This window comes from Globicephala melas, chromosome 6, assembly GCF_963455315.2.
Source record: "Globicephala melas chromosome 6, mGloMel1.2, whole genome shotgun sequence".
Lineage (NCBI taxonomy): Eukaryota > Metazoa > Chordata > Mammalia > Artiodactyla > Delphinidae > Globicephala > Globicephala melas.
Genome location: NC_083319.1, coordinates 9,044,333 through 9,066,861, shown reverse-complemented (window position 1 = coordinate 9,066,861; position 22,529 = coordinate 9,044,333). Strand labels below are relative to the sequence as shown.

The following is a 22,529-nucleotide window of genomic DNA, read 5'->3' as shown; positions in this document are numbered from 1 at the left end:
CCTCGATGCTCGGACTGTTTTCTTTCCTTTTTTTTTTTTTTTTAGTCACACTTATTGAAGTTTAATTTTATCCAATAAAATTCACGCTTTAAAAAAATTATTTATTTATTTTCGGCTGCATTGGGTCTTCGTTGGTGCGTGCGGGCTTTTCTCAGTTGCGTCCAGCGGAGGCTGCTCTTCTCTGCGGAGCGTGGGCTTCTCACTGTAGTGGCTTCTCCTATTGCGGAGCAGGGGCTCTAGGTGTGCATGCTTCAGTAGTTGTGGCACATGGGCTCAGTAGTTGTGGCTTGCGGGCTCTAGAGTGCAGGCTCAGTAGCTGTGGCTCACGGGCTTAGTTGCTCCACGGCACGTGGGATCTTCCCCGACCAGGGCTCGAACCTGTGTCCCCTGCATTGGCAGGCAGACTCTCAACCACTGCACCACCAGGGAAGTCCCTTGGCATGTCCTAATTGCTAGCATCACTCCTCTTGTGCTTTGGGACCATTATTAAGTATAAGGGTTGCTTGAACACAAGCACTGTGACACCACCACAATCAATCTAATAACAGCTGGCCACTTGTTGACTGACAGGCAGGATATGCTGGACAAAGGGATGGTTCACGTTCTGAGCTGGACAGAGCTGTAGGGCATGAGATCTCATCATACTTTAGAACGGTGCATGATTTAAAAATGTATGAATTGTTTATTTCTGGAATTTTCCATTTAATATGTTCGGACCTCAGTTGACTGCAGGTAACTAAAACTGCAGAAAGCGAAACCGTGGATAAGGTAGGCAAGACTACTGTTCTCTCACGGAACCACCACGATCCAGGGCGAGAACTTGCCTAGCATCTTAGAACTTCCCTGTGCCCCTGGCAGCCAGTGATCTGGTTTCTGTCCCTATAGTTTTTACCTATCTCCAAATGTCATAAAAATGGAATCCTATAATATTTTTGTGTCTGGTTCCTTTTACTTAGCATAAAGCTTTTGACATTTATCTTTGCTGATGCCTGTGTCAGTAGTTCATTCCTTTTTATTGCCAAGTAGTGTTTGATTATATGGATGGATCACAATTTGTCCCTTCACCAATTGATGGAAACCTGGGTTTCCAGTTTGGGGAAATTGAGAATTTCCATATTGAGAACTGCCATAAACATGCACACAGTTTTTTGTGTGTACAAATGAAATGTTTGCTTTAGTGAGATTGCTGGGTCATTTCGTGAAGTGTATGCTTAACATTAAAAGAAACTGTGAAACTGCTCTCCCAAATGGCGCTACCATTTTGCATTCCCAGCTGTGAGGTATGAGAGCTCTGAAATGCCTTACTCCTTAGTCAGACCCCACTGCCAACCCCCAAACTGGCGCTGTCTCCCCCCACTGCCTCAGTGGGTCACCCACTCCCTGGGGTGCTTTTAAAACTCCTTTGACTAGTGTGTGACTGTCCCACCAGTTCTTCTGAAGATTGTTCCAGAGGGTAGGATGGGAGGGATGGGGAGAAACTTGGAGGTAGAAGGAAGGAAAAAAGGTTGCCATTGAGCAAGATGGTAATGTGGTGTGGTCCCTGAGGTCAGATTTAGTGACCTTTCCTTGACGTGGTGCATCTTCCATGTGGGCATGTTTTAGGAATGTGATTTGGAGCAGATTCCAATTAGAATTAAACACATGCGTGGAAGGGCCACATGTGGCTGCCTATGGCTCAGTGGCTTAGATCCTGTGGGGGTCTTCAGGGAGGACTTGTCCCACTCCCCAGGTCTCCTCTTCCAGGGCCTTACCTCATTGACCCCAGGCACAGTCAGGGTCAGGCCTTTCTCAGGCCACCTCAGGGCATCTGACTCCCAAAACCCTAAGCACAAAGCTGGTGGCCAGAGAAGCTTCGAGGGTGAGCCAAAACCAGTGTTGACTCTTGCTGTCACCTAGGAATGCTTGCAGATGGGGGTATTAAGACAGAGTTGTTTTTATCTTGGTTAGGGATTTTTTCCATGGACAGTCTTTGTAATAAACACCCTCCTTTGTCAGATTGAATGTCTAAATGAATCTCATGTCGTTAGGTGTTTTTACTTAAGGCAGCTGGTCAGGCACCCTTTTGGCTCTGGGCGTGCTGATTTTGAGGTGCCTGTGGGAGGGCAAGGGAGGTGTGGCCAGGAGGTGGCTGAATATCCTGGTCTAGAGTCAGGAGAGAAACTTGGGCTGGACATGGGCATGTGGTGGAAGCCGTGGTGGTGTGTGTGATCTTCCAGGAAGGGATGCAGATGTAGAGAATATGGAAGACGACCCTGGTGGGGCTTGGGGGACATGTGTCAGAAAAGAACAAAACAACTGGAAAATACACTGCGAATGGGGGGCCCGAGAGGCGTCAAGACAACCAAGAGAACACAGAGCTGAGGGGCAAGGACAGAGAACAGAAAATAAGCAGAGAGTTTGCCTCACCAGAGAAGGAGGTGGCCAGGGAAGCGGGTTGAAACAGGGAGAACCGACAACCCTTTCAGGCGGCAGGGAGGTCTAGAAAAGATGGCTTTTGTTATTACTATCGTGGTTATTGTTGTCACCACCATTATTATTATTAATGGGAGAGGCTTTTGCACATTAAAATCCTAGCAAGGGGGCTTCCCTGGTGGCGCAGTGGTTGAGAGTCTGCCTGCCGATGCAGGGGACACGGGTTTGTGCTCGGGTCTGGGAAGATCCCACATGCCGCGGAGCGGCTTGGCCCGTGAGCCATGGCCGCTGAGCCTGCGTGTCCGGAGCCTGGCTTGTGCAACAGGAGAGGCCACAACAGTGAGAGGCCCGCGTACCACAAAAAAAAAAAAAAAATACTAGCAGGAAAGAAAGTGGAGAGGAAGAGGTTGAAGATACAGGGACCAGAGAGGGCATCAGAGCAAGGCCTCTGAGCAGGGAGGGGGAGGGAGCCAGGAGGAGAGCGGGTCCTGAGCGGACAGGACCTCTCTTCCACTAAAGCCTGAGGAAGGGAGAGAAGGCAGGTAAATTTGTTTATTTAGTGGCAGAAAGTTTCTCCCCGATGAACCCAGGGAACAGCCACATGATGGAGAAAAGGTCCCAGAAGAAGCTGGCAAGGACTGTACAGGCTCTTACTGCCCTTTCACATCCAGTGGACCTCAGCAGACAGCTCAGAGCCAAGGACAGCCTGGGCGAGATCAGGGCCCCAGCGCACCCCAGGGCAGCCACAGGGCTGGCTCTACAGCACGCAGGGCTACCAAGGCCTTACCAGCCTCAGCGCAGCCCCTTGTCTCCCTTATAGAACCAGCCCCGTCTCCTCTGGTCAATTTTAACTTAATTAAAATCTGTTCTGTAACATGGACCTTTTTTAGGTAATAGTGGCTGGAGGAGTGTTGTTCTATTACTTCACGTTTTCCAAACCCACTTCACACAGATGGCATCTCATATTCCTATAAGGCCAAACACAGAAGAGGAATACTGCCAAGGAGGCTGGGCTTGGGACGTGTTTTAGTGCAGTTAGAATGGCCTTATTTCTTTTGACATCTTGATAAATCTTTCTGCACTGGATTTGGGAGATTTCAACACTGAGGAATGTTCATGCCCTGTCCATTCAACAAATGAATCTGCTGTGAGCCAGGCCTGTGCCCTGCATGTCACCTCCTTTGTCAGGCTTTATCTCTCTTGGTCTCCGCCACAATTCTGTGGAGTTAGTCTCAGCATCCCTGTTTTCATCAGCGATGCAACTGATGCCAAGAGAGCGGTCACCCAGGAAATGAGTGACAGGGTTGGGATTCAGAGCAAGGAAAGGACCCTTTCCATTTTATCAAGGAACCTCTCAAACATAGTGTTTTACTCTGTTGAAGTTTTCATTTTAAAGATTTTTTTTTTGATGTGGACCATTTTTTGGAAAGTCTTTATAGAATTTGTTATAATGTTGCTTCTGTTTTGGTCTTTTGGCCGTGAGGCACATGAGATCTTAGCTGTATTGGTGGGACCCTCACCCCCTGTGTTGGAAGGCGAAGTCTTAACTACTGGACCACCAAGGAAGTCCCAAAGTTTTAATTTTAAATGTGACATGTATTCCAGTGCAAAAGGGTCCTTAGGGAATTGTCAAACGCCAAGAACTGTACATGCAGTTTTTAAATCAGGGTCTTAGAAATATTCAAATCAAACAAATTTGGGGCAGATGTATTAAGTACCTGCTTTGGTTCTTGCCTGAATGACATCAGCAGAATGAAAGAGAAATAATAATCGATTTTGTTAATAATTCAAGACAGCGACAAGAGTGTGTGTGGAAGAAAGAAGGGAGTGTTTGGATTTAAGGCCGTGTCTGACAGCAGCGTGACCCTGGAAAGAGGAGGGTGGGTAATAACATTTATCAAGTGATTGTTACATGCCAGGTCCTCTGTGTGAGCTTTAATCTTACCTGTTCTAATGAGCTTCACGGGTAAATATATTATCAGACCCATTTAAGGTGAGAAAATTGAGGTTCTGAGAAGATACACATCACGCCGCTAGTGTGTGGAGGGTGGGCTCTGACCTGGCTCGGTCTGTAAGGTCCACACTGCTCCCTTTGAGGATGCCTTCCTAAGTTACTTACAGTGTGGAAATAGACCCAAACTCTGAATTAAATGAACCCTTACACACGTGTACCGTCCCTGCCCCCCACACTTACGGATGTGTGTATAACTTCTGCTGTTTATTAAAGAATTCAGGGAAAAACAAAGGGAGCAACTACCAGCCAGAAACTGGGCAACAACCATGTCCCAGTCCTTGAACATCAGTTTTAGAAATTCTCTTTTATATCCGATTATAACACATACATTTCCAGGGCTGGCTTTGGAATCCGTAGGGGAGAGAGGCTCTTGTCCTCACAGTTACCTTTCCAAAGGGCAGTAATATACATTTGCCGACTGCATATGTTCTAAAGGTGGGGTGGAGTAGGAGTCAATGGAACTGACTTTGTAGGTCAAATATACGCTAGAAAAGAAACTCGGATACACACATCGAGGAGAATCATGGTAAACAGGCAAACTCTACAGCTCAAAGAGATTCACGTCTACTTGTGAAAAGAAGTGGAGCCAGAGCGTTCATTCAAGCTGATGACTATAGGACTCAGCCCTCTTCTGTATTAAAACGGATGTGGTGAGAATTACATGAGATAACAAGTGAGGCTCCCTGTCCGGTACCGACACAATGGGGGATTCTTGGTAAATGGTAGCGTTAGTTAATATCATTGTCATTACCATGACTTGGGGTCTAAATTGTGAGGGTGAGAAGGACTTGGCAGGGTCCAGGATGTCTGCTGTATTTTTCATATGGGTGACTGGGAGGACAATGGTGCCATTTATAGAAGTGAGGCCTCCAGGAAGAGGAGCTGTGTTTCTTAGCTCCTGGCTGGTTCCCAAGCGTTCTCAAGTCCAGGTCATTCACCTTGAATCCGGAGCTGCCCATTGCCTGCAGCCGGCTTCCCACAGGCGCGTGCCGGTGACTTCAGTTGGGTCCTGAGATGCATTTGAAGGGCACGGCACTTCAGGCCTAACTGCTCAGTTTGTCTTTGGCCATTCCCACAGCGCCCCCTGACTTCCTGGTAGACCCCTGATCTGTGTCTGTTCCGGCTGGTAGGCAGCCGACCCTCACTAAAGCCCTTATAAAAGTTCCAGGTGTGGGGCAAAAAATAATGTCATTAATAATACAGAGGCTGGATATGAGTTAGAAGGAAGCCTTGTAACTGAGGGGTAGAGAACTTTCCTTCCCTGCATTCTCTCTGCCAGGGGTCACCAAGGCACAAGCTGGCAAAGCTGGGCATTTAGTTAATGGCTTTTCCTTCATCCTTTTATCTACTTCCCCCAGGTAATCTCATTAGATTGCTCCCATTTCCTCCCTTGGAGAGGAACCAGCCTCACTGTTAGGTAACATTTAGGTCATTTGACTCTTCAAATTATAATGCTAAATCTGCTAGAAAAGAAGAGACTACGCTCCTGAAGAAGATATTAAGGCAACCTGTCTTTCTGCCCCCTTTTGTTTATATGAGAGATGGCGGTGGGGGGGGGGCAACTTCAGGAAAGAATCTGAGGTCATTCCAGAAGCTTCTCTGATCGCTTGGCCCAGGACGTCCCCTGGTTCCAGGAATGGAGGATGTCACTTGGTCAATGAAATCTGAGCATCTTCAGCCAGATTTTAATTTTAAGGTAGCCCTGGGGTATGATCCTGCTCAATATAACATTATACCCTCTCGCAGACAATTTGCATTAAGAAAGGGCTTCTGGTCCCGGGGAGCTGGCAGAGTGGCAGTGGCGGGGTTGAGAATAATTTGGCATAGAAGTCCTGGGAGATGTGGCCGGGGTTATGGAGAAAAGTGTCCTGCTTCTCACCCTCACCTCTGGGGGTCCCAGGATACACCTCCACCTAGAGACCCAGCCCTCTTCTCCAGAGGAGGAGGAGAATCTCTCCCACCCTGGGAGGACATAGATGGCCAGTGCTTCAGTCCTTCCCCATCTCTGTGTCCACATTCCAGTTAGATGCCCTGCTGTATTTGCATCCCCATTGGAATCACTGTTGAAATTGACTTTGTGCTTCCCAGGAACTAGCCAGCTGTGGATGGAGTAAGAAGGAGAAACATAGTCTCGCTCCCAACGTCGTGGCCTTTACCCGGAGGTTTAACCAGGTAAGAATGCCGCTTGCATGTGCCTGTGCAGATAGCGCTCTGTTGTCCCCCATGGGCTGGGAGCCCCTCCAGGCTTCAGTCTCAGGCACCTGGCCCCAGGTCCAAACTCCTCTTCCTAAGCCCCCACTTCATCTGTGCTTTTTCACACAGCGGGGGGAATTGAACACCTCTTTTCTGTGTTTAAATCATTTCGGTGGCTTCCAATTCCACTTAAGCTAGGGTTCGGGCACCTTAATGTGCCCTACAAGGTCCTGCGTGGTGGGTCTGGCTTCTGTCCACCTCTCCAGCCTCATCTCTTGTCTGTCCCCCCACTCTGTGGGCTTCGGCCATCCTGGCCTCCCGCCTCTTTCCTGCTGCATCACATCTTGGTCTCATCAGGGCCCCATTCGTGCTGTCCTCCCTGTTCAGCTCCCAACCAGATCTCAGTGGGAATGTCACTCTCTCTAGGAGCCTCCCATGAATCTCAGCCTGTATAAGGTCTCCCTGTCATATGTCTCCTCAGTGCACCTGTACTTCTCCATGTGGTCCTTTCCCCATCTGTCCTCATTCTGTGTAACTCTTTAGTCTCCATCTTCCTTGGCCATCTGTGGGCTTCACGAGGGCAGGAACCATGTCTATCTTGTTCATCACTGTGTCCCCCACCACCTTGCCCTATGTCAGGCATATAATAGACCTTCAGTAAATATATGTAGAATGAATGAATGAGGTACTCAGGAAACACTTTTTGAATTGAATTTCTTTGAATTTCTGATGGCCTGGTCACTGGCCGCATGCATGCTACTACAAACCGACTTGGTCCAATCAGAACCTTTGCTCCAGGTAGGAAGCGCTGCATCCCCACCTAAAGGAATGATATCAGGGACTTGGACCAAGTAAGTGGGGTAGGCTTCTGACTGCTCAGACAGACCTGCCAGAACATGATCTTCCGTAGAAAGTACCCTGCAAGACCCCTTTGAACAAACCAAAGCTCCAAATGGGGCTGTTGACAGCTTTTCCTCTTTCCTCTTGCTTTTCTGGTTTCAGATGAGGACAGTGGCCTCGAGGTTGCACAGTGTGCGTGACTGGGGCTCTGGGTGTTGGGCCTGGGTTCCCTTTGGGCCTTCCCTCCAGCTGGGCCGTCCCGCTGGGAAGTGCCGGGTCCTGCGCATTGCCGTTACTCAGCTCTCTCCAGGCTTCTCCAGCCCTGGCTGGTTACCGCTCCAAGCATAGTGAGAGACTCAGAGAGGCGCCAGCTTGTGTTCTGATGATCAAGGCCAGAGTTCACATTATTGTTGTTTTCTGAGATACAACAGGAACTAAGGAAGGCCTAGCCACATCTGTGGTAGGGACTGTACACCCTTTGTTTTGAAAAGAGAAATACTGAAGCCTTCTTTTTTTTCTTCTTTATTTTCAAAATCTTTTCCTTTTCAACTGAGCTTAGTCTTTTAAAAAAACCAGATGTGTACACAGTATCAGGGGATTCATAGTTTCCTTAGCAAAACTATTTGGCTGGGAGCCAGCTCAGTCCCACCTCTGATCAGCTACAGAGCTCCCGGAGGAGGGCCACTGGCGGCTCTGATGTAATCTGCTTTGCACGTGGAGGCCAGGTCAGCTTGGCAAAGGGCAGTGCAGCTTGTTCTGTGAACAATTGTATTGTGTCCAGCTCAGACCAAGTGGGTGAAATGAGCCAGAAGTAAAGCTGCATTCTCACAGAATGCTCTGAGAAATGGTCTCCCTGCTGGCCTGTGAGCCACTTAGAGAGCAGTTCCTGGACACAGCCCTGGTAGCTCTGGTTTGAAAACTGGCCAGTGGCCAGTCCATCAGCCGCTGGGGCTGCTTTCCGTGAGATGAACTGATTGGCGTCTCTTCCTGGCAGACTTTCACGTGTGACAGCAAAGCTGCTCATCAGACTCCAGATAAAGGCGAGCAGGTCCCTTACCTTTCTGAGCCTGTTTCCTTTATCTGTGAATGAGAATGATAATAGTACTCACTGTGCACAGTTGTTACGAAAATGAAATGAAATGATATACGTAGAGCTCTTAGCGCCGTGTCTGTATGTAGTAGGCATCCAAACATTTTTTCGGGAAGAAAGGGAAGATTAGTTGATTGGAAGGAGGTTGCGAGGGAATCTGAGGCTCCCTGTGGCCAAACCAAAAATCCAGCAGCCAAGTGTTCTGGTCGGCCTCTGAGGACGTGCCTGCTTCTCCATGGGACCTGAGTCCCTTCGGATTTGTTTATAGAGTGGCTGAGATGGAAGAGCTTGGCCAGGTTCCCTAAGGGTCTGTTATGGGCCAGGCTTGTGTCTTGGCCCCAGGGAGTTCACCATAAAGCCAGAAGTTCTCAGTCTTTTTCCGATCACGGGTTCTTTTGGGAATCTGACAATATCACATATGAACCTGCCCTCAGATAAATACATAGATATATACATTTCCATTTAATCTGAGTGGGTTTGCTGCCTCCCCTGCCCACTGCCCCCCAAAGTCTGTACATGAACACTTTAGAGGTCTGTGGACAGCAGGCTGAGGAGCTGTGGTTGCATGGAATCAAACAGACCTGAGTTTGCACCTTAGCTCTACAACTTGTTGCCTGTATGATCTTGGGTTGTCTTTCAGCCTCTGACCTTCCTCATTTATAAAATAGGAAGAATCGTTTCAAGTGATTTTTGAAGATTAAATGAGAATCATGGATGTAAAGGGTTTAGCTCAGCACTTGACATATAGTAAACAAGTAATATTAGCCTTAAAAAGGGTGGTATTATAGTGGGAGCTACAAGCTGAAAGGAAGGTTAGCCTTGGGCCTAAGTGCTGGCGGTGGGGTTGAGATTGTGTCCTGAAGATGAAGAATTAGGAAGAGACAGAGAGGGAATTCGGATGACTTGGTTCCAGTCCAGGCTCTGCTGCTAACCTGTTCTGAGGCCTTAGGCAAGTTCAAGTCTAGGTCTCAGGACCCTTATGTATTAGCAGAGATTGGACCAGGCAAAGGTTCCCAACATTTTGCCCTGGAGGACTGCTTTATTAAAAAAAATTAAAGATGAGGAGAGAGAGGGAATACATAATGAAGTGAAGTCCCAGCGAAGGTGGGAGAGGCCGAGGCCTGGGACCTCTTCATCGTAAAAGGCGAGTCTGCAGAAAGGAAAGATACAGACACAGGTCTGCTTGCAGGTGTGGTGCAAGAAGGTTCACGGCTCCTCTTTCCTCGGTGAAATAGGAGGTGAAGGCGGGGAAGCAGGAGGAAAGCTTGAGGGGTTTGGGGGGAGCTTGAAAAAACCACTCCAGGGGAAAGAGAAGGTTGACTATGGAAATATAGGAAGACTTGTGGGCAGAGCCGCTGGAAATAGAGGTTGTGGCTTTTAAAGTAGCCCCAGGGCATGAGGGTCGCTGGTTCTCTCTAGTTGCACTTTGCAGCCTAAAGAGAGGGGCACAGGAAGGCAAGTGGTTGGATCCATCCATGATGAGCAAAGCAGATTTTTTGAAGGACCATGGGGCAAGGGACCTAAAAGTACTGGCTAAGAAGGGGCTGAAGTGACAAATGATAGGGGATCCATCTGCTCAAGAGGAAAAGGGCCACCAAGGACTCCAAGGCGTGGTGAGAGGGAAGGATGGGCACAGCAGTGGGGCGGGGGTCAAGGAGCAGGTGAGGATTAGAAGGTTAAAGGTTGTGGCCCGAGACTGGAACTTCAGGTTTCTGATGCAGCGCAGTCCTGGGTAATTTGGAGAAGGAGGTGACTGGAGTGATAGGTGTGTAACAGTTGCTGAAATGACCATGGTCGTTCACAGTGATGTTGATGTTACCCAAGGAATAAGGCAGGGTTTGCTATGGAGAGGAAGGCAGTGGTCCAGATTCTGATCTGCTTGCTATCTCTAAAGTTTTACCTTTCCAGAATGTAAAAAAAAAAAAAAAAAGAAAAAAGGGACTCATATATATGTAGCCTTTTCTGACTGTCTTTTCACTTAGCCATATGCATTTAAGATTCATCCATGTCTTTATATGGCTTGATGGCTTTTTTATGAGTACTGCTCATTGTATGGATTTACTAGTCTATCCATTCACCTTCTGAAGGACTTACAGTTTTTGATGATTATGAGTAAAACTGCTATAAACATATGCATGCTGGGTTTTTTTGGTGTGGACATAAGACTTCAAATAAACTGGGTAAATATCTAGGAGTACAGTTGCTGGATCACGTCTGTACCATTTTGCATTCCCACCAGCAAAGAGTGAAAGTTTGTGTTGCTTCAGGAAGAAATAAAATTGTCTTTATTCACAGATGACATGATGGTCTATACAGAAAATCTCAAAGAAATCTATTTTTAAAGCTCCTGGAACTAATAAGGGAGTATAGCAAGGTTGCAGGGCACAAGATCAATATATGAAAGCTTCCCTATATACCAGCAATGAAGAATTGGAACTTGAAATTTTTTAAAAAAACACCATTTACAGTAGCACACACATACTCGAGAAATACTTAGGTATAAATCTAGCAAAGTATGTACAGGTTCTGTATGTGGAAGACTATAAAACACTGATGAAAGAAATCAAAGTAGATTGAAATAGAGAGGTATTCATTCCATCTTCATGTATTAGAAGACTCATTATTAAGATGTCAGTTCTTCCCAGCTTGTTCTATAGATTCAATTCAATCCTAATTGAAATCCCAGCAAGCTGTTTTATAAATATCAGCAAACTGATTCTAAAGTTTATATGGAAAAGGCTAAAGATGTAGGATAACCAGCACAATACTGAAAAGGAATGAAGTTGGAGGACTCACTCTACCTGATTTCAAGACTGATTGTAAAGCTATAATAATCAAGACAGCTTGGTATTGGCAAAAGAATAGACGACCAGGATTATGAAACAGAACAGAGAGCCCAGAAATAGACCCAGACAAATATAGTCAACTGACCTTTGACAAATGCATGAGGGCATTCAGTGGAGAAAGAGTAATTTCTTCAACAAATGGTGCTGGAACAATTGGAACTGTTTTTGTGTACGTGAAAAAATGAACCTAGACACAAGAGTTTAGGCCTTTCATAAAAATTAACTCAAAATTGATCACAGACCTAAATGTAAAAGACAAAACTATAAAACTTTTAAAAGAAAACGCAGAAGAAAACCCTACATGACCTTTGGTGATGAGTTATTAGATATAACACCAAAGCACAATCCATGAAAGAAAAAATTGGTAAGTTGGACTTCATTAAAATTAAAATCTTCTATTCTGCAAAAGACATTTTTAAGAGAATTAAAAGACAAAGCACAGACTGGGAAAAATATTTGCAAAACACATATCTGATAAAAGACTTGAATCCAAAGTATATTCTTAATACTTAACAATAAGAAAACAACCCAGTTAGGGACTTCCCTGGCGGTCCAGTGGTTATGACTTTGCCTTCCAATGCAGGGGGTACAGATTTGATCCTTGGTCTGGGAGCTAAGATCCCACATGCCTTGTGGCCAGAAAAAACAAAACATAAAACAGAAGCAATATTGTAACAAATTCAATAAAGACCTTAAAAATGGTCCACATCAAAAAAAAAAAAAATCTTGAAAAAAGAAAACAACTCAATTAAAAAACAGGCCAGGGACTTCCCTAGTGGTGCAGTGGTTAAGAATCCACCTGCCAATGCAGGGGACATGGGTTCGATCCCTGGTCCAGGAAGATCCCACATGCTACGGAGCAACTAAGCCCATGCACCACAACTACTGAGCCTGTGCTCTAGAGTCTACGAGCCACAACTACTGAGCCCGAACGCTGCAACTACTGAGCCGACACGCTGCAACTACTGAAGCCCGCGCACCTAGAGCCTGTGCTCTGCAACAAGAGAAGCCACCCCAATGAGAAGCCCATGCACTGCAATGAAGAGTAGCCCCGCTTGCCGCAACTAGAGAAAGCCCGCGCACAGCAACAAAGACCCAACACAGCCCCCCCCCAAAAAAAAAAAACAGGCCAAATATCTGAGTAAGTACTTTACCAAAAAGATGTAACCAAGGGCAAATAAACGTGAAAAGATGCTCAGCATTATTTGCCATCAGGGAAATGCAAACACTATGCACCTATTAGAATGGCTAAAAAACAAACAAAAAAACAACCCAAAACAAACAAACAAAAAACCTCACGAAACCTGACAATACCAATTGTTGGCAAGTAATTGGAGCAACACAAACTCTCATTTGTTGCTGGTGGGAATGAAAAATGGTGCGATCCAGCAATTGAACTCCTCAATATTTATCCAGTTTATTTGAAATCTTACATCTACACACATACACATATTCACACACACACACAGATACACAAATAGCACACAAATATTTATAGCAGCTTTATTTATAATAGTCAAATACTGAAAGTAACTAGGATGTCCTTCAATAGGTGAAAGGATAGGCAAACTGGTAAATTCATACAATGGAATAGTCTTCATTGGAAAAAAAAAAAGAATAAGCCATCAAGCCATATAAAGACATGGATGAATCTTAAATACATATTGCTAAGTGAAAGAAACCAGTCTGCAAAGGCAACATAAGTGTGATTACCTCCCCCATTTTTTTTTTTGACGTTCTGGAAAATGCTGAAAAAAATTCTGGAAAGCTAAAATTATAGAGATGGTAAACAAATGAGTGGCTGCCAGAGGTGTGAGAAGGGGAGAGCTTTGAGGAGGTGAAGAACAGGGGATTTTTCAGGGTGGTGAAACTATTCCGTATGATACTATAATGTTGGATACATGCCACCGTGCATTTGTGAAAACCCTTAGAACTTTACAGCACTAAGAGTAAACCTCTTAGTGCTAACTATGCAAATTTTAATCATTGTGGAGATTAAGGGGTCCTAGGATGGAATGTAGAACATAACAAGTGAACCTAACTGGATTGTAAATGTATGAAACAACCTCCCTGAGAAGGGTGAGGGGAAAAGGTGCTGGCCTAAGTAACTTTGGAAATGAGGGAGCCTGAAAGACTAAAGACAAAAGGAACTGTATGTAAGCACTGTACTCTGATCAAGTTGTTTCCCAAGGGCGGATGGGTAACAATTCTGGAGCCATTATGCATGAACACTGGAATTGAACAATTAAGGAAATGGGTGGCAGATGGTGGGACCCAGGTTTCTCTCACCTGTTGGAGTAGAAAGTTGTAGACAAGCAAGAGGAGGCTAGAGTGATCCATATGGTAATGGATTGGAGGTGGAGACATTAGTAGGAAGTCATATTTAGCTTAATATAGATACAGATGGTTACATATAGAAATATTTATAGGTATGTATATATACAAGAGTTAGGGTACACACACACACACACACACACACACACACACACACACACACTTCCTTGCTCTGCATCTGAGAGGACCTAGAAACAGTGATACCTAAGTAGCACGAGCACACGTAGCTCCCAGATCTTGGTTTCTAATACCATTATCTAATAAAAGGAACCAGGGGGCACTTCCCTGCTGGTCCAGTGGGTAAGACTCTGTGTCCCAATGCAGGGGCCCGGGTTCGATCCCTGGTTGGATGCCTGGTCGGGGAACTAGATCCCACATGCATGCCACAGCTAAGAAGTCCGCATGCTGCAACGAAGATCCCGCATGCTGCAACTAAGACCCAGCTGGCGCAGCCAAAATAAATAAGTAAATAAATAAATAAAATATTTTTAAAAAAAGGAACCAAGGCTCCTTGGAGAAATGGCTGGTTTCGGAGTGGGACAAGAAATGTACAGGATGAGGCGGTAGCATCTTGTAGTTCCAGAAAGTAAGGAGGTGCTCATACAAACCAACCAAACAATGCTGGGGGCATGTCGACGCCAGCTCTCAGTGGCCAAAGCTGGAACAATTTGAGTAAGGAAATAAATAACATAGTATTGGATCAAAACCCCAAAGTATCCATGAGTCCATTCTGATGTGAACAAATGATGGAATAAATAAATGGGGGAGACTAGACAAACCTCCTATGCAGAAGAATTCCAAATAATCTATGTAGATATTTTGCCCTCAAGAAGGTGGAGCACAACTGCCTCCTTCCTTCCATAGCGACTTCCTTCCAAAGTTTGAGGTGATAGTATTATTTATGCAACCAGTTCCCTATTGATGGGCATATTCTTTTGCTTTATAAACAGCGCTTCAGTGAACCCTTGTATGTATATCACTCTACATTTCTGTATTTTTGTAAGATAAATATTCCAGGGAGAATATAACTTTTAACAGCTTGAAAGATATATTCAAGTGGTTCTTCAAAATGGTCCTGTGAATTTATACCCCTGCAAACAGTGTATGAGTATCAGTTTCTCCACACTCTTGGCACACTGTATGACTCACAAAGGGGTAATGTATTCTCTTTAATATAAACCCCTTTTAGTAATCAAGAGTCAGAGGACAGGTGTCCCAATAGAAAGGTGGATGAAGGACCTGAACACGTACTTCACAGGCAAATAATACAAATGGCCTATAAATATTTGCAACAAAAAACTTAAAAAACGTGCAAAAATATGTTAACTGAGGAGTCATGAAAGAAATGTAAAATAGAAACAGTGAGACATTAGTTTGTCCACTAAGTTAGTAAAGAAAAAAAGAGCTGTAGTAACTGGTATTAGCCTGCTCCAATTTTTATGGATCAACAAATAAAACTTTTGGAAGCCAAGTTTTTAAATATATACTTTTGAAAAAAGGTACACATACTTTTATTCACTCTACCTTACAGGAATTTATCCTCAGACCTTAATTAAAAATGTATAAAGATATATGTATAAATATGTTCACCACAGCATTGTCTATCACAACAAAGTAATTCGAAATAAGCTACCCAACAGTAGGCGTTTCCTTGATGAGGAGACGTCCCTGAGATGAAATGCTTGGCAGCTGCTAAAGATATGTTGATATTCTTACATATTTATAAAAATTCTTGTGATAGTATGATTAATATATACCAATTTAACTGAAAAGGAGAAACATGTTCTATGACTAGACAGACATATGTTCTGAGACATGACAAACATATGTTCCAAGAAGGACACATACCACAGTGTTTATCAGGGGTCTGTATGTGAGAACGAGCTTGCAAATGACTTCTGTCTCTTGTGCTTATCTCTGTCCCTTTGTTTTCTACATTAAGCTTCTCTTAAATTTTGTAGTTAAAAAACAATTAAAACAGTTTAAAACCATGCTGATTCTCCCTTTGTAATGTCTCTCTCCTCTGCCCCTTTCCTCCATCTCCTTCAACACTGCCCTCGCTCAGGCCTCCCGTCTCTCACTTAGACCATCGCCTCAGCTTCTTGATGGGTGTCCCTGCTCCTGCAGAAGGGTCTAGCCTGTCACTCCTGTGCTCAGAAGCCTCTGGAACTCTCCTTGTGCAGCATAGTGTCCCCTTGTTTCTCCAGACCCCCTTCCCTTCTAAGTTCAGCCTCCCTCCCGCCCCAACCCCACGGGGCACCTGCAACACCAGTCCTGTCCACCCGCTCAGCTCTCCCTGGTCTCCTCACCTGTTGAGGGTCTACCCATCTTTCAAGGCCCACCTCCTCTAGGAAGCCTTCTTTTCTCATTATCTCCCCCATACTCCAGTTCACTTGGTTTGAACTTGTTTGATGGACATGATCACCAGCTGCCTTTTAATACAGTGATTTCTGGACTGACAGGTCTGGACTCGCAGTGCCTGGAGCACACAGTAAGGGCTTCGTGAAAGTCTGCTGAAGTGAACTGATCCAGAGTTGCCTCTGAACACCACCTGAGTCAACTCTGCCACGTTCCGTAATTATGCTTTAAATAGGTGTGATTTTTTTTGACACATAAGAATCTATTAAATTATACATATAAACTATCACACTTGAGATTTATGTGGCATAAAAGTGTGCATGTATTAAAATATAAGGTTTATGGGCATATCACCTAGAAAAAATCTTGCTATATGGAAAATCTTTCTTCCATAACTGGCTAGTAACATTTGAGTCTGAACTTAATTTTAGGCAATTCCTTGGAAAAAATGATTCTATGGAAACCCAGGCACGTCCTGGAGGCAACCACAGATAATTACACAGAGAAAACTTTTCTATAATATTCCTGCTTAATATAAGAAGCCAAATTTTGATTCTTGGTGATTTAATTTTTTCTTGTTTTCTCATTGAAAAGTGACAGTATTTCAGTAAAGGGAAGACATTTGGTTGCAGCAGTAAACATGCTTTGATAACTCTGGACTATCCTTAACTCTTTTAGTCTTTGTAAAATTTAGAGGTTTTAGATGCTTAGCCTTCCTTTTCATTCCACGTCTCCCCCATTCTCTGCCCATCTCTCCTCCTTTCTTTGCGGTGCTGTCATTGCACTCTTGGGCATCCGTGTTTCACACAGAGCTGTTATTATAGTCATGAAACATAAACAGGAAAGCAAACCACTGCCCAGTGTTTCTCAGCATGAAGCTCCTCTTGTTTCATTGAGGCATCGTGTGAGTCAACTAGACACTGATGGATGACTTTCTTGTTCCCACCAAAGGACTCAGGGGCTCGAGGATGGTCAAGTGTGAGTGATATTCTGAACGAAAAGTACCAGTATATCCTTTTGGCATATGCTGTCTCCAGAAAAACATGCCCTTTTACCTGCATTGCTTTACAGAACTTTAAGAGATGTTTTTGTATCACTTAAATTATTGGGCAAACCTCTCCTAGAAAATGAAATTTGTTGTAATTGTGCAAATATAGGTGAGTCCTTCTTGTCTTGGGTCTGGCTGGAGATATGGATCTCATAGGTGGTACTGCCAGCATGCATATCCCTTTGTCTGGCCATTTGTCCATCCGTCCATCCATCCATCCATCCATCTCCCCATAACTGGGATCCTTCTGAGCAGAAATCCTGTCTGATACATCTCAAAATTTCCTGAAGCACCTTTAGGGAGACCCATATGTCGATGGAGGCCCACTAAGTCCCCTGGCTAATGATGGGAGTACTTATTTCTCACAGCACCACTATGCATATTGGAGAGCTGGTGCTGACGGCATGGGACCCACTTGTAGGGTTAGGTGTCATAAAGGAACCCTCAACCTCCTGCAGCCCTAGGGTTTGCTCTGTCAGTCTCCCAACCTCTTAGAAATCCCATAGAAGTAGTGGGCGGGGTAACTTGGTTGGTCCGGCATTTAACAACTTTTCTGGTGTGTGTGTGTGTGTGTGTGTGTGTGTGTGTGTGTGTGTGTGTGTGTGTGTGTGTGTGTGTGTGTGTGTGTCTGTCTGTGTGTGTGTCTGTGTTTGACTCTACAGGTCAGTTTTTGGGTTGTACGAGAAATTCTAACAGCACAGACTTTAAAAATAAGGGCAGAAATCCTGAGCCATTTTGTGAAAATAGCCAAGGTAAGCTGTTTTATTATTACTTTTCCCCTTCCTTTCTTTTTTGTCGCAAAAAGGTGTTTCCTTGGTACTTTGGGTGACGATTTGCTCTGGATGAGCTGGGCAGGGTTCAGACACGGGGCTCTGGCCCAGCTTCCCCAGGCAGAGGCAGCTGTGGGACCAGCCTGGCTGCTTGCTGGGCCTCCCAGCCCCTGTGCATGCACAGGCAGGTGCCCTCCGCCCTGTGGTTTTGGCAGCCAACCATTCTTTGTAGCTGGCCTTTCACAGACTCTCCACGAGGCCCCAGTGGCTACCTCTGGAATCCATTCATCCTCCTATTCAGATTTAGCCAGTGCCGGGGGTTGATGGCTTTTAGTCAGCATCGGAGGTTGTGACACCATCACATCCTGCACAGTTTATTCGCGGTCAGCAGAGCTCACCCCACCCCATCTTGCACTTGAGGCCCGGGCCCTGCTGCCCCGACCCCACCCCCTGGGTCTGCCCTGGTAGGGTTGGTCCTTGCCGGTTATTGGGCACCAGGCTCACGTCTTTACCCCACTTGCCCCTCCTCTTCCCTCATCTCTGCCAGCCCAGGCTGTGATCCCACGGGCCTTCCTGGACCACTCTCATCTCTTACACAGTCCTGCCAGCCCCTCCCAGCCCACTGCTCCCCACCACGGGGCTCGCCTGACTCAGCGGAGCACCGTCCTGTCTGTTTACTGCCCGCTTTGTGTGTGCACGTTGTCTTCCCACCGAGGTCTTAGGCCAGCTCACCTTCACTGCGGCCCCTCTCTGGCCAGGTGCCATAGCTGCTGCTTTACAGAAATGATTTCATTTGAAGATGACATTATTATTATCCCATTTCCGGAGGAGGAAGGGGAGGCTTAGAGAGGTGGGTGTCCACGCCCAGGCCCCATGGTCAGTCGGAGCGTGTCTCTCTGCCTTCAGGAGAGCTGCTCTGCTGCCCCTCACAGCAAGGTTGTGTTCATCCAGCTCTAAGTATGTTAGGGGCATGGACACTTTTACGTCCTGTGCATTCTGAAGTGCCTGGAACTGTTGCTGGGCGTAATGATACTTGTTGCTCTCGGTGCGTTCGTGCTGGGCCACAAGAGAAAGTGGGATGAAGTTCCAGCCCATCTGGTGCTTTCAGTTTGGAAGTTTCCAGTCCCTACCCAAGGGATCCAAAACGATTCCTCCTTAAGCTCTGCCATCTTCCGATGGTGGATCATCACGCTGGCGCTGTGCCCTGGGTATGTTCTTGTTCGAGCCTCCTCCTTTCTCTGGGCCTTGGTTTCCCATCTATAAAATGGGAAAGGGGTGGATTAGATAATCTCCCAGAGAACCTTCACCTCTAAAAGAAATTCTGTGACAGGCATAGCCATTCAGATACAAAGGATGAAATTCAGCTCACTCAGAATCTATTATTACACACAGCAAACGATTAGGGAATATTACGAGATGTATGAAATGCAGTATTAACTTGTGTGGTAAGGGAGAAATCTCCAGGTAGGAACGGAGCCGTGAGGACTAGGCATAAGGGCTTTTCGTGGATTTGTTCATTTTACTAAGCCCTGCTCTGTGCTGTACTAGGTCCTAGGGATATGATGGTAGATACTGCTTCATCCCGGCTCTCAGGGCACACACAGTCCAGGGTGAGAGAGGGGCAAGTGCAAGCAAGTACAGTCCAGTGGGCTGAGGAGATGCACAGGCTGCCGTGGGAACATGCAGGTGGGGTGGGTTGGGGACAAGTCTTCCTGACAAAGAACAAGCAGCCCACGCCACACTGCCCGCTCTCCTGGGTGCCAGGCACTGGTCTAGCAGTTTATGTGCACCATCCCACGCAGCAGAGGTGCTGTGATTACCTTCCTCATTTTAAATATGAAGATGTCGAGGCTCAGAAGGCTTAGGTAACTTGCCACAGAACACACCAGTAGTGGGAACCCGGGTTAGAACCAGGCCTCTTGGTTCCGTGGAGCCTGCCGGCTACACAACTTTCACCGACTCCTGGGAGTGAGAAGTGGGACCCGGGTCCCGTTGGCAGGTTTCCCTCAGCATAAAACCAAGAGCAGAGCAATTACATTTTTCTGCGCTCACCCTCACCTGTGTCTCCTTCTGTTGCCCTCTGTGGTAAGGAACTTGTCTGAGATGGAATTAAATCCAAACGTTCTCACTAATTTGGGGCCTGGTTCAGAGAAGCATGGTCAAGTGGCTGGGAAGCTGGAGCTCCGTGCTCCCAGATGAGGAGATCGTGCAGATTGATAACATCTTTCCCCAGCCTCCCGCTTCCGGGTGTGAAGGTAATCTCAGTAGACCCATGTTGATGTTGTTGGCCCAGCGGAGGTTTCAGTTTACAAAGGCCTGCTGGGACAGTTCAGATTCATCTAAAAAAAGAACAGAAAGGACATTATCAAACCTCATCCGGAGCCATGTTTCTGTCCAGCAGCCAGACTAGTCAGCTTATGGAATTTTGCAAATGTTTTAGATGCAGACTCACCTTTTGACAATCTGAAAGAAAAAGAGCATATGGTTTCTGTGAACTTTCTAGAACTGTATTTTCTACATGAGATATTTTTAAGTGTAATTGAATTTCATAAATATGACAGTATTTGGTAACACTTGAACATGTTTTTGTTCTGTTGTTTATAGCAGCAAAATAATCTATTCCATATCTTTTTTTCTTTTCAGAAACTTCTAGAACTCAACAACCTTCATTCTCTCATGTCTGTGGTGTCAGCATTACAAAGTGCACCCATCTTCAGGCTGACAAAAACCTGGGCTGTAAGTTAATCTTCCTAAGTCTGTTCCTTTGGTTTGGGCCGTCCTTTCTTTGGTGAAGTTCTCCATTCCTTAAGCCCCAGAAGCCTTTCTCAGTCTGCCCTTTGCCAACGACGGAGGATGACTGTGGGTTAATGAAGTGTCCCCTGGCCACTCTCTCTCCTTCAGTGACCTCAGCCTCGTTTTGGGACAGGGAAACTGTGAGGAAGCCAGCGTGGCCGGGGACCCTTCTGGACCTGACAACATCATGTATGATGGCGGGGTCAGTGGCATGACTTCTGCCCTCCGCTTCAAACTGCCCCTGGGAAGCCTTGCAGTTGCGCTGGGCTGCTGGCTGTGCAGCTAAGAGTTTCTTTGGAGGAACCTGTGACCCTCATGTAGGGAAAAATAATTTTTTTTTCCTGAAGGCCATGGATAATTTCAGCCCAGAGGTGGAGTCTGACAGTTATATAATTGAGTCTGTAGGAAAGTTTTCTGCTGTAAAAATACTTCAAAAATATCTCAGACCTCTTTATCCTCCTTAGCTTGGCACCGCGCCTGACGGGGGAAGTCATTGCTATTTCCATCACTCATTAGCATTCACCTCCTGGCCCGCCTGGTCTGGGGTCTCTCACAGCCACACAGCCCAAGCCTTTCAAGACCTGTTTATGTCCCACAGAACTGAAGGAAACTGTATGGAGTTGTCAGCTGTGCTTCTGCAACTAACTCACTTCCGAACTTCTTTCTGCCAGTCTGCGGGGCTGGGCTCTGTTTCAGACTTGGCTAGTTCAGGGGCCTTTAAAATACTTAGGGATTATGTTGTAGGTTGTCAGAAGTGAGCCTTGTTTCTTTAAATTGCAATTTTCCATAGATCAAGCCATAGCAAAGTGGAGTGAGAGGTTTTAGCCTGGAGTCAAAAGACTGGGTCTGCATTCAGGCACCGTCTGTGCAGAGTGATTCTGTGGGACTCGTCTCCTCTTATCTACTTAGGGAGGTTGGCCTGGATCTGTGGTTCTCCGTTAGTGCTTTGTGGAGCCCAGGGGTTCTTTGGAACTGACTTGGGGCCAGCAGGGGCTGGGGGAGAGGACGGAGGGCACCAAGCAGACCTCCAGAGCACGGTTTCTGCCAGAGCAGCTCTGTTTGCATTAGTTTTATGTCCTGAGCTTCTGGGTGAACTTCAGTTGAGCAGTGGCTTTGGAGGTCAAAGCAAGTTTGGAAGCCACTGGTCTCTGTGGTTGCTGCCAGCCCTGTGATTCCCTGAGTCCATCTGAGCCATGACGCTTTTTTCAAAAGTTGCTTGGAGATTCTTTTTCAAATGAATTTTCCATCATTTAGGTGCTGCTATTGTTTCTTGGACTGCTGGGAGCTCTGTGTGGGCCCAGAAGAAGGAATGATGAATCTCACGGTACACAGACCTTACTGTCAGTAACACAGGGACTCTCGGTGACCCCATAAGTGGCACAGTCAGTGAGGGCAGCAGGGAGTCAGCATGAGGGGCCTGCACAGAGATGCCACCCACTCAGGGATGGGCAGGGCCCATCCATGGAGCTTTGGCCAGCGTTCTCCTCAGGCTGCTGTGCCTTGCCCAGGATGGTGGGGCAGCATTGGGCCAGAACAACATCCAGGACTGCTCCTTGTGGCTCGGCAGAGTCCTGTGCCAGGGTGGCCGGATCATCACTGCCATTGGTGGGTCTTTGCTGCAATGAAGATAAATCTCCCACAGCTCCTCAGAGAGCCTGGAATGAAATATCCACCCAGGACCCGTTTGAAAGCATGAGCTTCCTCACCTAACTCCCTTCCAGGCTACGTGGGTCAGCTGTTCTTCCTTACAGATTTGCCAGGCGCTGCTCTAAAAGCTTTCCCTGTATTAACTCATTTCCTCTTTTTTAAAAAAAAATAAATTTATTTATTT

General features: G+C 46.1%; 1 protein-coding gene across 14 annotated transcripts in view; it reads left to right on the top strand.

The window, feature by feature from the left end:
- Window positions 1-22,529, top strand: part of RALGPS1 (Ral GEF with PH domain and SH3 binding motif 1) — a 286,653-nt gene that overhangs the window by 98,769 nt on the left and 165,355 nt on the right. For all 14 annotated transcript variants that reach the window (XM_060300425.1, XM_060300422.1, XM_060300420.1 and 11 more), the window contains 3 exons: window positions 6,515-6,598; window positions 17,798-17,887; window positions 20,549-20,641. In XM_060300425.1, coding sequence (XP_060156408.1) covers window positions 6,515-6,598; window positions 17,798-17,887; window positions 20,549-20,641 — 267 coding nt within the window. The remainder of the gene's footprint in view (window positions 1-6,514; window positions 6,599-17,797; window positions 17,888-20,548; window positions 20,642-22,529) is intronic.